Here is a 15,090-nt window from a genome sequence, read left to right on the forward strand (position 1 = left end):
ATCCCAGTGGCTAGATGTGCAAAGCTTAGAGAGACAAACCCCAAGAGACTTGGAGCTGTAATTGCTGCAAAGGGTGTTGTGTAAATCAAGTTATACAATCAAAAATCCATTTTAATTCCAGGTTGTAAGGCAACAAAATAGGAAAAATGCCAAGGGGGTGAATAGTTTCATATGCCACTGTAGGCCAACAAGTGATATGTTTCAGTTAGATAGGATTTATAGCAATGGTTATCAACTGTACTGCAGGGATGGAACATAAGTTGCAGAAAATTGTGGTTGTGGTTGCAGCCACAGAGAGGTATTTGGGTGTGCGAGACTTGACATCAGAATAGTTAAACGGTGTGTTAAGGGGTGGTGTCCCAACCTTTCAGGTTGTTGGCCTGAGGTAGGACTAAATAGATTTAAATAGTGGAGTAGGGTGGTGTTGTTTTTATTTTTGGAGTGTAGTAGTAGTAGTAGTGTTAGATGGTAGTTTTTTTTTCTTCTTCCAAGCAAAGAATAAGGGAGTACTGCCAATGTTTCTCTATGGAGATGCAATGTCTTGTGTGCTCAATTTTATACACCTGTCAGAAACAGGTGTGGCTGAAATAAATCCACAAATTTAAGGGGTATCCACATACTTTTGGTGATGTAGTGTCCGTATAGCGCCTCCCACATTACCCCATTGTAGTTGAAATGTAAAATGGTTAAGGTAAGGTTACGGTATGGACGTCACAAGGAGGCCAGATAGCACTTAACATTTCGTCTTTGAGGACATATTTCCATTATAGTGGTCACTCGACTAACTTGTCAATATAAAATAACATCTTTGTTATACCATTTTGGTTGGAAGCAAATTGTGTATGGAACACTGCCTCCTGCAGGTTGTATGACGTTTTACCTTTCTGTTCAGCATGTGCGAAATTAATTTCTTTGACTTGATATAAACACTACCAGACATCGGACAGCGAATAAGAATGGAAATGAGATGGAAAGAGATTGATTATTGAACTCCATGACAGTCCATTGGTCAGAAAAAATATTCGTTTTACCTAGACATTTGGAAATCCAATGTAAAAAAAAATAGTAAACACGGTGACAGGGCGCAGACATTTTGGAATGTACCAACTAAATCGTGTAAAAGTGGAGAATAAAACGTATATATTTATATTTCTCCATTGTTACATAAGCTATTAATTGCATGGTAAACAATAACTATAATTAGTCAATGTATACCCAGTTTGCTGTGCTTCTAACAAACCCGGCGCAGCGTAAGCAGATTTTTTTCTTCACCCTTGGTTGTCGCAGTAATAGTAGAGTCAGGGGGCAACATGGCGCTTGGAAGAATCAGCGTCTGCTTCCGAGTACTGCTTCATGATATTCCCTCAAAGGGATTATGTCGTGGCCTCATACAATCGGACTGTATGACATGCAGGGTAGGAGGTATATGAATAACGTATTTTATGTATATGATGTCATGGCGCAGTTTCTGTGCCGCTAGCGCTTGCTTGTCGACCACCACGGAATCTGTCTCGACTCAATGTCAATGTTGTTGTGACGGCGGCTGAGCTGTCTCTCCTGTCCTGTTATCATATTTATCTATCTTGGAACTACTTCAACTTTCCATACGAATGTGTAATGCATGCAGCCAATTATCACAAGTGTTGAACTTGTTCAGATCCGTGGGAAAGTACAGTACAGTACCCGGTCCTGTCCAGATGGCCTACAGCTTTTGTCAAATTGACAACAAAAGTTTTTTTGTTGCATTTGAGCTAAAGCCTTTTCTTAACCTTAACCTAATTCATATCCATGTATATGCTGACTACTCCTGTTGCTTCATTCATTTCAGCAAAAAGGCATCTGCTGTCAGAGGATGTTGTCAAGCTACAAGAATTTCAGCAGCGGAAACTGGCAGTGGCTCATCAAGTGTCCGGATCAAAAAGTAGGCTACTGATTCTAATATGACCTTACTGTTTGGATCTAATACTACCGTACCACAACTACTACTTTTGAAGTTGACAGACCCATGTTATATTCTCCAGGTCATTATATTGAGGTATTTAATCAAAAGCTGATGAAGAAACAGCTAGTATTGAAGGATGAGTTAAAGCTGCTTCTACACCTTTGCCAATCTGCAGAGGACATGGTCACAGCCAGAGGTGCCATCTACAGGTATGGGTCACAGTGAGATACTAGTTTCTTGCTAATGCATTGTGGCCACTGGCCTGATGATTTAGTATTTCATACTTCACATATTCAGTGGTGTCAAACTCTATCCTGAGTATGCTCACAATTAGCTGTCAAAACAGACCAGAAGATGAAGTCTCCTCAACTGTGTTAGGGACAGATAAAGCATAAGTTTGAAATAGTTTAATGCAATCTTGTAGTTTGACTAATGCTGGTAGTCTGGGGCTCCTTAGTGGCGCAGCGGTCTAAGGCATTGCATCTCAGTGCTAGAGACGTCACTACAGACCCTGGTTCAATTCCAGGCTGTATCACAACCAGCCATGATTGGGAGTCCCATAGGGTGGCGACACAATTGGCCCAGCATCGTTAGGGTTTGGCCGGTGCAGCTGTCATTGTAAATAAGAATTTGTTCTCAACTGGCTTGCCTAATAGTTAAATAAAACTAAATTCAGTTGAAATTAATCATGGGTCTGTGTTTGTATATGTTTGTGTGTTCTGCTGTCCAGGTACCATGAGGAGAACAGAAACGTAGCATTTGGAGAGTTTAAGTTTGGTCCTCTCTTCATGAGGCTGTGCTATGAACTGGGGCTGGAGGAGATGGCTGCTGCCACACTGACAGACAAGGTAAACAATCTATTAATACGCAGTACTTAGACTATAATAATTAATCATCTCTGAATGAACTAAGAATAACAAGTGCTATAGAGATCATATGATGTAATTATTTTAGTGCAGTCCCATAGACTAGGGCATTGATTGAAGTTTACACATACTGTATTTGGTCAAGTTGTAAATATACGATCTTCTTTCTCTAACAGGATTTGAGAGGATTCTTCTCGGACTCAACCTCCTTCAATATTGCCATAGACATGCTGTTTATGAAAGGATTATATGAGAGTAAGTGACATCCTTTTAATAATAAAAGCCAGCAGGCATTCAACAAGAAAGGGTATATTTATAGATGACTGATCTCTGTCATCTCTAAACCCTGTCCATACTACTAGGTGGTCTGGATGTATTGCGAGACATGAAGAACCAAGGTGTGCCATTCAACAAGGACACGTTCACATTAGCAACTGGTACTTGCTATAAACTGGTGAGGATTTGTCCACCTTGCAGACATTGTATTGTTCCACCCTATAGACCTTTTCAACTGTCAAAACAATAACACGTTCTATATGCACGCACAACCAAGAGGTTCCAGAGCAAACATCCAGTGCTAGCTAGCTAATTAGTTGGCCAGCTAGCACAAAATAACAAGTTCATATTTCTTGATTCAACCGAAAAGAACAGAACAAACGTGTCATATTCACAAATTGACTTGCTTACCGGAGAGACACTAAACAAAATCCTCAGAGAGCGTTTATTTCCAGTTCATTCTCTTTTTGCTTTGGTGGTGTTAGCTAGCTGCAAATTGGCTAGCACGGCAAATAACCACATAGCTAGCGTGATCAGCGTACCTTGTTAGCCAACTAGATAAATTGTTGGCTGTCGTGAGAGAAATTAATCTAACAAAACTAAATGTAGCTAGCATAGGAGTCCAATGTAAACAGGTTTCGTAATGCTTTAGTTGTTAGGAGTGTACTGATAATAAGTAGGACATGTGGCATCCTGTCAACTTTGATGGAAAAAAACAATGCATATTCATGGCATGAAGCTAGTAACATAGCATCTCGCTCAACTGAATACAGGCGGTTGACATCAACAACCCTCATTGAATATTCCAAAAGGGATTACAATAGTGACATGTATCTTATCAGTATATGCATAACATTTGTCAATAGACAGGTGATGTAATGCCCTGTTTCCTGTTTACCAGAACACTCCAGAGTCCTATAGAATCTGTACTGCCCTGATGGAGGAGGGACAGACCAAAGGACACATGATACCCAGGCACGCCTACTGCTTCACTGTGGCGCTAGCACTTAGACAGGTTGGTCATCCATCCTCTCTCGCACTCTCGCTTTCTCTCTCATATACAAATGTGATTCAATATATTTTATTTTCCTTCCAGAATGATGTTGAAAAAGCACAATCCATGTTTGGTCAGATTATGAGCACTGACAGCAGAATATGCCAAAATCTCAAAGTGAGTTCTAATATTCAGTCTTCACTATATCTTTGTAATGTGTCTAGCTCCCACCCTGGGAGCAGCCTATTTGATGTAGTTTTGTGGTGGTGTTCCAGGTTCTGATACTGGCTATGGCAGGAGCTGTAAAAGAATCCCTCTTCATCCTGACCCTAGCCTTGGGTTCTAGCACCACTGTCTTTATCAAGAAGCCTGAATTTGCACAGGAAGTGGTGAGAAAAACACCCTACAAATGGATGTTTGTAATGTCTGATGCATAACCTATACGTTATTATCCAGTCACAAATATAATTCATCAATACGTGTGTGACGTATTTCTTAGGTGGACCTGGTGCGTTTGCGGAGTGAGGACAGTCCTTTGATGGCGGGTGTGGAGGAGGCAGTGTCCCGTCTCCAAAATGCTGGTCAGGTGACACAACGGAGCCTGGACGAAATGTTGTGTCACACCCCCACGGGGAAGAGGAGGATGCCCATAGGAATGATGGAGGAGAGATTGATCAGCCGGAGGACTCTGAGGCCCCTGCAGTCCACTCTGCTCTCAGAGTGAGGAGGAGGACTAGGTGTATCTCCCAGCATGTTTGAGGGGATCGGTTCGTGGTGCAGAATCGCCAATCTTGACCCCACAATGAGTAGTTATTTGGGATGCAAGGTGATTTGTAGATCAGTGATTCTGTGCAGTTCGACTGCAATGTAGTCATCCTAAACTTTAGCTGTCCCAGTCATGGCCATCTCACACCACTCAAAAGGGACTGAACAGAGATGGTCTCTGAGCTTTGCTCTCTCTCTCTCTCCACCTGGACCTTAGTTATACTGTACCAATCAGTGAAATCAACCTTTCCTCTCAACCAGAGACCCCTCGGTATCCTTCCTTCTTGGTATTTTTGGTCTATCCTAAAATATGCTTTAGGATGGAACCGATATACTTGTAAGTTCAATGGCTTGGGAGATCCTTTAGAGCCTTTCAGAAAGAATAAACTCCTGGCTGTGGAAAGGCTCCCTTGAATTCAAGGGATGCTCACCTCACATCAATGCAACACTATAACATCAGACATTGACAGCAATGTGTGGAAAGAAGAATGTAAGGGTATGTGAGACACACCTGTAATTGTTTGATCAAAATGTATTAAATATTGAATGCTATAAAAACAGTATTTTTCTTAGTTTTGATAGCACTAATATTTTTCCTCTACTTTGCTTTGATTCCTGTCACCAGTTCCTCCTTACATTAGGTAGTTGCATTTTATTTTTAACATTTTATTTCACCTTTATTTAACCAGGTAGGCCAGTTGAGAACAAGTTCTCATTTACAACTGCGACCTGGCCAAAATGAAGTAAAGCAGTGCGACAAAAACAACAGAGAGTTACATATGGGATAAACGAATGTACAGTCAATAACACAATAGAAAATCAATAACACAAATGCATCATAGATATACCTGAATGACTCAAGTGAAAGTCACCCAGTAAAATATTACTTGAGTAAAAGTATTTGGTTTTCAATATACTTAAGTATCAAAAGTAAATGTAATTGCTCAAATATACTTAAGTATCAAATTCCTTATGTTAAGCAAAGCAGATGGCCACATTTTCAAGTTTTGTTTTAATTTACACATAGCCAGGGGCACACTCCAACACTCAAGACATCACAAACAAAGCATGTGTTTAGTGAGTTAGCCAGATCCGAGGCATCAGGAATGACCAGGGATGTTCTCTTGATAAGTATGTCAATTAGACCATTTTCATGTCCTGCTATGCATTCAAAATGTAATGAGTACTTTTGGTTGTCAGGTGAGCTGTATGGAGTAAAAAATACATTATTTTATTTTGGAATGTAGTGAAGTATATATAAAAGTTGTCAAAAATATAAATAGTACAGATAGCCCCGGAAATCTACTTAAGTAGTACTTTAAAGTATTTTTACATAAGTATTTTACACCACTGATCACATGATTGTATCTTGAATGCACCCACCCATTTAATATTGGCGCTGTAGAGTGCAGCATCTGCAGGACCAGCAAAGATTGTTATAACTAAACCAAGATAAACCACAGCGTGTCGTTTCTGATGGAAACAAATTAGTCATAGTGGGCAGAACAAGCACGAGCTAGTGAGATCCTATTGGGATCCTATGCGTTCAAGCATATTTCAGTTAGGTAACGCCTACTCTGCCAAGTGTGCATGTGCAATACCGCAATTCGCGTTTGCACTCCTAAACAACGCTTCTTTTTTCTTTTTTTACTTTTGCAAAGGGTAAAGTCTACAAAACTTAGTCCACTCTGTTCGTATCATAATTGTAGTTTTAGGAGCAGAAAACTTTATTGAGCTGTTTCATCGATGAGAAAATTAGCAGAATTTCGGGCAAAATCCATTAAGGTCCATCTTCTCCCACTGCTGGCCACTGGGGTTCCTCAAACTACCCGCCAAGCGGATGCTTCTCATTTATACATCCGGTGAAATATCTGTCTCATTGCTCTATCTGTGGTACTAGCCTCTGCTGAGTACAAAACAACTTGATGTTCCGGTTTTCAGGGGAAATGGGATGCCTGTGACGCACTATCGTCACTAGTTACCACGGCCACGAAGTCGTAAACACTGCATATTAATACAATGTATTGAGTTAACATGTGATTTTAAGCTAACATTAACCATAAGATTAACCACATTGCTAACCTTGTACCTAACCCTAACCTTAAACTATGACCAAAAAGCTAAATGTTTGTTTTCATTCGTTTTTTCAATATAGCCAATTTTGACTTTGTGGCTGTGCTATCTAGTTGAAACTGAGATATAATAATAACGCTGTGACGCAACTAACAAGGCGACAGTCTATCTTTTTTTTTTATTTTTTTTTTTATTTTTTTTTTTATTAACAACAAATCAATACATAAAGCACATGAGGGAACACAAGCATACATAGATTACAAACAATGGACAATCGAGCTAGGGGGTACAATTTCACATTACAATTACACAAGGACCTTAAGGGACATGCATATACTTACAATTCTAACAGCTTTTTTGTTAGTAGAGCATTTAACCGTCTTAAAATACAGTTCAATTTCTTTTTGTAGGATACGAAAATGTGGTTTTCTGTTTGTAAATTTACATTTGTGTATATGAAATTTGGCCAAAAGAATAATGAAATGAATTACATAAAAATGATTCCGCTTATTTCTATTGTATGTAAAGAATCCAAACAGTACATCTCTCCACAATAGTGTAAAATCTTCATAAATGTGTTCAATTATAAACCTACTGATGTCTTGCCAGTCTATCTTACCACCTCTGAATGTACTATATTGGTTGAACAATGCAGGAAGGAGAGTGTCCCCCTAAAGTGTTTTTTCTTCTCATCAAAACCAGTATGAAAGACCGTACAGTATGGTTCTAGAAATTATGTGCCAGTATATAGGTGGTATAGACAAGATACCGCCGACAGATATGGCAGCTCTGTTTCTAGCAAATTTGCAGTATTTTGCTTTTTTGTGTGTTATTTCTTACATTATCAGCCCAGAATGTTTTTTGTGTTATTACATACAGCCGGAAATTACTTTTGGATATCAGAGCATCGGTAACTCACCAGTGTTACGACCAGGAATTACGACTTTCCCGAATTGAATCCTTTGTTCATACCCCCCAGGACAATTGAGTCTGCTCGAAGACGCCGCCGGCGGAGAAGAGGTATTCGGATTGGACTTCTAGTACAACTCAGGAGGCGTGCACAACATCCCATGCTTCCGAGTATATTACTTGCTAATGTTCAGTCTCTGCACAATAAAGTAGACGAGCTCAGGGCGAGGATCTCCTTCCAGAGAGACATCAGGGACTGTAACATACTCTATTTTACGGAATCATGGCTCTCTCCATACAGCAATCTGGGTTCTCAGTACATCGCTCAGAAAGGACTAAAGAACTCTTTGGGAAGAAGAAAGGCGGGGGTGTATGTTTCATGATTAACTATTCATTGTGGGATTGTGATTATGTACAGAAACTCAAGTCATTTTGTTCATCCGACCTAGAATACCTCACAATCAAAAGCTGACCGTATTACCTCCCAAGATATTTATCTTTGGTTTTATTCACAGCCGAGTATATTCCCCCTTAAGCTGATACCACAACGGCCCTCAAGGAACTACACTGGACTTTGTGAAAACTGGAAACCACATATTCTGAGGCAGTATTTATTGTAGCTGGGGATATTAACAAAGCAAATTTGAGGAAAACGCTACTGAAGTTCTACTAACACATTGACTGTAGTACTTGCGATGCTAAAACACTTGACCACTGCTACTCCAACTTCTGGGATGCCTACAAGGCCCTCCCCAGCCCTCACTTCGACAAATCAGATCATGACTGCATTTTTCTCATCCCTTCTTGTAGGCAGAAACTCAAACAGGAAGTACCCGTGCTAAGGTCTGTTCAACGCTGGCCTGACCAATTGGAATCCATGCTTCACAATTATTATTATTATTTTATTTAAATGTTACCCTTTTTTCTCCCCAATTTCATGGTATCCAATTGTTTTAGTAGCTACTATCTTGTCTCATCGCTACAACTCCCGTACGGGCTCGGGAGAGACAAAGGTTGAAAGTTATGCATCCTGCGATACACAACCCAATCAAGCCACACTGCTTCTTAACACAGCGCGCATCCAACCTGGAAGCCAGCCGCACCAATGTTTCGGAGGAAACACTGTGCACCTGGCAACCTTGGTAAGCGCGCACTGAGTCTCTGATGGCACAGCTGGCGCTGCAGTACAGAGCCCTTAACCACTGCGCCACCCGGGAGGCTGCTTCACAATTGTTTTGATCACGTGGACTGGGACATATTCCGGGTAGCCTCTGAGAATAACATCGACGAACACACTGACACAGTGACTGATGAATTCATCAGGAAGTGTATAGCAGATGTTGTTCCCACTGTGACTATTAAAACCTACCCAAATCAGAAAACGTGGATAGATGGCAGCATTCATAGAAAACTGAAAGCGCGAACCATCGTATTTAACCATGGCAAGGTGACTGGGAGTATGGTTGAATACAAACAGTGTAATTATTCCCTCCATAAGGCAATCAAACAGGCAAAATGTCAGTACAGAGACAAAGTGGAGTCGCAATTTAACGGCTCAGACACGAGACGTATGTGGCAGGGTCCACAGACAATCACGGATTACAAAGGGAAAACCAGCCACGTCGTGGACACCCAGGTCTTGCTCCCGGACAAGCTAAACACCTTCTTCGCCTGCTTTGAGGTTAACACTGTGCCACCGACGCTGACCGCTCCCAAGGGCTTTGGGTTCTATGTTGTCCATGGCCGACATGAGTGTTATGGCATTGAAGCTCGTTTGGAGGTTAGTTAACACAGTGTCCAAAGAAGGGCCAGATGTATACAGAATCGTGTCGTCTGCATAGAGGTGGATCAGGGAATCACCCACAGCAAGAGCGACATCATTGATATATACAGAGAAAAGAGTCCGCCCGAGAATTGAACCCTGTGGTACCCCCATAGAAACGGCCAGAGGTCCGGACAACAGGCCCTCCGATTTGACACACTGAACTCTGTCTGCAAAGTAGTTGGTGAACCAGGCGTGGCAGTCATTTGAGAAACCAAGGCTATTGAGTCTGCCGATAAGAATATGGTGATTGAGTCAAAAGCCTTGGCCAGGTCGATGAAGATGGCTGCACAGTACTGTCTTTTATCGATGGCGGTTATGATATCGTTTAGTACCTTCAGTGTGGCTGATGTGCACCCGTGACCAGCTCGGAAACCGGATTGAACAGTGGAGAATGTACAGTGAGATTCAAAATGGTCAGTGATCTGTTTATTATCTTGGCTTTCGAAGACTTTAGAAAGGCAGGGCAGGATGGATATAGGTCTATAACAGTTTGGGTGTCACCCCCTTTAGAGTGTCACCCCCTTTGAAGAGGGGGATGACCGTGGCAGTTTTCCAATCTTTAGGGATATCGGACGATAGGAAAGAGAGGTTGAACAGACTGGTAATAGGGGTTGCAACAATGGCGGCGGAACGTTTAAGAAAGAGAGGGTCCAGATTGTCTAGCCCAGTTGATTTGTACTGGTCTAGGTTTTGCAGCTCTTTCAGAACATCTGCTATCTGGACTTGGGTGAAGGAGAAGCTGGGGAGGCTCGGGCACGTAGCTGCAGGGGGTTAGAGCTGTTGGCTAGGGTTGGGATAGCCAGGAGGAAAGCATGGCCAGCAGTAGAGAAATGCTTATTAAAATGTTTGATTATCATAATTTTATCGGTGGTGACTGTGTTTCCTAGCCTCAGTGCAGTGGCCAGCTGGGAGAAGGTGCTCTTGTTCTCCATGGACTTTACAGTGTCCCAAAACTTTTTGGAGTTAGAGCTACAGGATGCAAATTTCTGTGTGTATTGGTTCCTGACTTCCCTGAACAGTTGCATATCGCAGGGACTATTCGATGCTATTGCAGTCCCACACAGGATGTTTTTGTGCTGGTCAAAGGTAGTCAGGTCTGGAGTGAACGAAGGACTATATCTGTTCTTAGTTCTACATTTTTTGTAAGGGGCATGCTTATTTAAGATTGTGAGGAAATTACTTTTAAAGAACGACCAGGCATCCTCAACTGACGGGATGAGGCCAATATCCTTCCAGAATACTCGGGCCAGGTCGATTACAAAGGCCTGCTCGCAGAAGGGCTTTTGGGAGCATTTAACAGTGAGGAGGGGTGGTCGTTTGACCGTGGACCCATAGCGGATGCAGGCAATGAGGCAGTGATTGCTGAGATCCTGATTGAAAAAAGCAGACGTGTATTTGGAGGGCAAGTTGGTCAGAATAATATCTATGAGGGTGCCCATGTTTACAGATTTAGGGTTGTACCTGGTGGGTTCCTTTATGATTTGTGTGAGATTGAGGGCATCTAGCTTAGATTGTAGGACTGCCAGGGTGTTAAGCATATCCCAGTTTAGGTCACCTGACAGAACGAACTCTGAAGATAGATGAGGGGCAATCAATTCTCATATGGTGTCCAGGGCAAAGCTGGGAGCTGAGGGGGGTCTATAACCGGCGGCAACAGTGAGAGACTTATTTCTGGAGAGATTCATTTTTTAAATTAGAAGTTCAAACTGTTTGGGCATAGACCTGGAAAGTATGACAGAATCTCTGCAGTAGATTGCAACTCCTCCCCCCAGTTCTATCTTGACGGAAAATGTTGTAGTTGGGTATTGAAATTTCAGAATTTTTGGTGGCCTTCCTAAGCCAGGATTCAGACTTGGCAAGGACATCAGGGTTGGCGGAGTGTGCAAAAGCAGTGAGTAAAACTTAGGAAGGAGGCTTCTGATGTTAACATGCATGAAACCAATGCTTTTTCAATTACAGAAGTCAACAAATGAGAGTGCCTGAGGACACGCAGGGCCTGGGTTAACCTCCACATCACCCGTGGAACAGAGGAGGAGTAGGATGAGGGTACGGCTAAAGACTATCAAGACTGGTCGTCTAGTGCGTTGGGGACAGAGAATAAAAGGGGCAGATTTCTGGGCGTGGTAGAATAGATTCAAGGCATAATGTGCAGACAGGGGTATGGTGGGGTGCGGGTACAGTGGAGGTAAGCCCAGGCACTGAGTGATGATAAGAGAGGTTGCATCTCTGGACGTACAGGTTATACTGGATGAGGTCACCGCACGTGTGGGAGGTGGGACAAAGGAGGAATCTGATGCATGTAGAGTGGGGCTAGGGGCTCCACTGTAAACTAAAACAATGATAACTATGCTAAACAACAGTATACAAGGCATATTGACATTTGAGAGAGACATAAAGCAAGGCATAAAGCAATCACATGTGTTGATTGGGAGAGCTAGCTAAGACAAGAACGGGTAAGACAAGAACAGCTAATCAGCGAAGACAACAACAACAGGTAAAATTACAATGAATGGGCAGAGGGTCGGTTAACTACACACAGGGTCTGAGTTCGGGGCTAGGGCCGACAGATAAACAAAAAAAACAAAAGCAAAATGGAGTACCGTGATAAATGAACAGTCCAGCCGGCATCAGCTATGTAGCCAAGTGATCATAGGGTCCAGTGAACAGCAATAGATGGAGCAGGGAAGCCGCGGCGTAGTCGTTACTACGCTGGCATGCGGGAGACACTGCATTTAAAGTTAGCAGGCCGGGGTAAGTAGAAGCATCTGCTCCAACGTCCGGCAATGGCCGATTGAGGGCACAGCGGATAGAATTATGTCTGCGGACCAGTTGTGGTGGTATGGCGGGGCGCCGTGTCAACGAAGGGACCGGGCCAGATGGCGAAAGAGGTATTGTAGTTGTAGTAATTTTGTTTGCTAGCCGGGAGATGTGCCTGGCTCAGGGCTAACTTCGGGGCTGGGTCACTCGGAGGCAGCTAGCTAGCTGTGATGACCAGGAGTAATGGTCCAGGGTTTACGACAGGAATCCGGCATTGTAGTGGAGAAAAACAGTCCTAGGCTGGCAGGATTTATCCAGGCTAAAAATCGGCTGGTGCCTGTACAGAGGGTAAAGGCTGCTAGCAGTGGCTAAATAGCTAGTAGTTAATTAGCTGGTTAGCTGCTGATGGCTGGCTTCTGATGAAAGTTTTGGCTATAAGGTCGGAAAAAAATAGCGGATCCGTGTCACATTGAGTGAGGTGGGTTAATAACGGAAGGTATGTTTAATAAAGAAAATGGAAAAGAGATTGAAAAATAAATTGAAATATATACAAAAAATACAAACAGCAAACAAGAGGACGACAAACCACGTCTGCACTGCTACGCCATCTTGGTTTTCCAAGAACCACGCCCTGTGCAACTGAGTCCTGGACTTCCTGACGGGCCACCCCCAGGTGGTGAAGGTGGGAAACAACACCTCCACTTTGCTGATCCACAGCACAGGGGCCCCACAAGGGTGCGTGCTCAGCCCCCTCCTGTACTCCCTGTTCATCAATACCTGTGTGGCCACGCATGCCTCCTACTCAATCATCAAGTTTCCAGACGACACAACAGTAGACCTGATTATCAATAATGATGAGACAGCCTACAGGGAGAAGGTGAGGGCCCTGGCGAAGTGGTGCTGGGAAAATAACCTCTCCCTCAACATCAACAAAATGAAGGAGCTGATCTGAAATGGTCCACCCACACAGACAGTGTGGTGAACGAGGCGCAACAGCGTCTCTTCAACCTCAGGAGGCTGAAGAAATTCGGCTTGGCCCCTAAGACCCTCAAAAACTTTTACAGATGCAAAATTGAAAGCATCCTGTCGGGCTGCATCACCACTTGGTACGGCAACTGCACTGCCCGCAATCGCAGGGCTTTCAATAGGGTGGTGCGGTCTGCCCAACGCATCACCGGGGGCACACTTCCTGACACTTCCACTTCCTGCCCTCCATGACACCTACAGCACCCGATGTCACAGGAAGGCCAAAAGATCATCAAGAACATCAAACCACGAGCCACGGCCTGTTCATCCCGCTACCATCCAGAAGGTGTGGTCAGTACAGGTACATCAAAGCACGGACCAAGAGACTGTAAATCAGCTTCTATCTCAAGGCTATCAGACTGTTAAATATCCATCACTAGCCGGCTACCACCTGGTTACTCAACCCTGCACCACTCCGCCAGGGCCCTAGACTGCTGCCCTAAATATACATAGTTTGGAATGGAACACTGGTCACTTTAATGTTTACATACTGCCTTAATCATTTTATATGTATTTACTTCATTCTAGTCAATGACACTCTGACAATGCTCATCCAAATATTTATATATTTCTTAACTCCATTCTTTTACTTTAGATTTGTGTGTATTGTTGTGAATTGTTAGATATTACTGCACTATTGGAGCTAGGAACACAAGCATTTATCTACACCCACAATAACATCTGCTAAATATGTGCATGTGACCAATAAAATTTGATTTGATTTTGATCTAGTTTCAGGCGTTTATTTTACCCCTGCGACGTGCTGGCAGGCTACGTTAGGTTACTGCAGTACCACCGCTAGAAACACACCCACATGTAAACAAATGGTGACGTACAATATTTTAATCAGTCCAGGGAGGTTCATGGTGGACAGAAGTGAGGGAGAGGCTGAAAGCTGTGGCTAGCGATCAATCGTTGATAATCAAACAATCAATCAATCAAACTTTACTCGGTGTGGGAGCGGTTCGGCACTGCTATGCTGTGACTGGGTCAACGATGGTAGGAGATAGTGATGGAGAAGAAAGTGAAGCAAGTATGGAGCATAGTGGTACAAATAAAGAGGGGAGTGAGAAAAAGAAAGTGGTAGAGAAAGGGAGTAGGGGTTTGATGGGGAGCGAGAGGTCTATGGAGGCAGAAAAAGGAGTTTGAGGAGAGAAACTTAGCTTCCAACGCTAGCGGCAGTTCAGATGTAGAGAGTGCCGAGGAAGGGCAAGATAAGTCGCGAGGGGAGCATGGAGGTGAGGAGGAGCATAAAGTGATTCTGAAGTTTAGGGAGGAAAGGGAGAGTTGGAGCAATGAGTCCGATAAGGTTGACGGCTGTGATAAAATACTTGATTGGGGAAGTTATCCATGCTAAAGTGTTAAGAGATGGGAGCTTGTTGGTGTTCTGTAAAAAAAAGAAGATCTCAGAGTGAAGCAAATAGGGAAGTATAAGGTGGTGCCGAGCAGCTGGACTGATCAAGCAGTGGATTAAAGGAGTGATAACAGGAGTGAGTGTTAGCGGTAAAGAGGAGAGTGAATGTTCAAAGATTGCAAGCAGGGTAGCCTAGTGGTCAGAGCATTGGACTAGTAACCGGAAGGTTGCAAGTTCAAACTCCCGAGCTGACAAGGTACAAATCTGTTGTTCTGCCCCTGAACAGGCAGTTAACCCACTGTT

General features: G+C 43.1%; 1 protein-coding gene across 2 annotated transcripts; it reads left to right on the top strand.

Annotated features, from left to right (window-relative positions):
• Positions 1–1,281: 1,281 nt before the first annotated feature.
• ptcd2 (pentatricopeptide repeat domain 2) lies at positions 1,282–5,415 on the top strand. Of its 2 annotated transcripts, none has more exons than XM_029688987.2 (10): positions 1,282–1,422; positions 1,829–1,921; positions 2,022–2,151; positions 2,673–2,790; positions 2,985–3,063; positions 3,171–3,262; positions 3,986–4,099; positions 4,181–4,255; positions 4,354–4,467; positions 4,578–5,415. In XM_029688987.2, the coding sequence occupies exons 1-10, from the start codon at positions 1,311–1,313 to the stop codon at positions 4,800–4,802; spliced, it is 1,152 nt and encodes a 383-aa protein (XP_029544847.1). In that variant the 5' UTR covers positions 1,282–1,310; the 3' UTR covers positions 4,803–5,415. The 2 variants fall into 2 exon arrangements, with proteins under 2 accessions (XP_029544847.1, XP_029544848.1); XM_029688988.2 differs by having other exon boundaries at positions 1,282–1,415.
• The last annotated feature ends 9,675 nt before the right edge of the window (positions 5,416–15,090 follow it).

Source organism: Oncorhynchus nerka, linkage group LG19 (assembly GCF_034236695.1).
Source record: "Oncorhynchus nerka isolate Pitt River linkage group LG19, Oner_Uvic_2.0, whole genome shotgun sequence".
Lineage (NCBI taxonomy): Eukaryota > Metazoa > Chordata > Actinopteri > Salmoniformes > Salmonidae > Oncorhynchus > Oncorhynchus nerka.

What these genes read in the sequence shown, in the direction of transcription:
- ptcd2 (XM_029688987.2), top strand. Translation starts at nt 1,311, where the DNA reads ATGGCGCTTGGAAGAATCAGCGTCTGCTTCCGAGTACTGCTTCATGAT. An exon ending in TCAAGTGTCCGGATCAAAAA is followed by an intron (nt 1,922 to 2,021) that starts GTAGGCTACTGA and finishes TATATTCTCCAG; the next exon opens with GTCATTATATTGAGGTATTT. An exon ending in TGGCGCTAGCACTTAGACAG is followed by an intron (nt 4,100 to 4,180) that starts GTTGGTCATCCA and finishes TTTTCCTTCCAG; the next exon opens with AATGATGTTGAAAAAGCACA.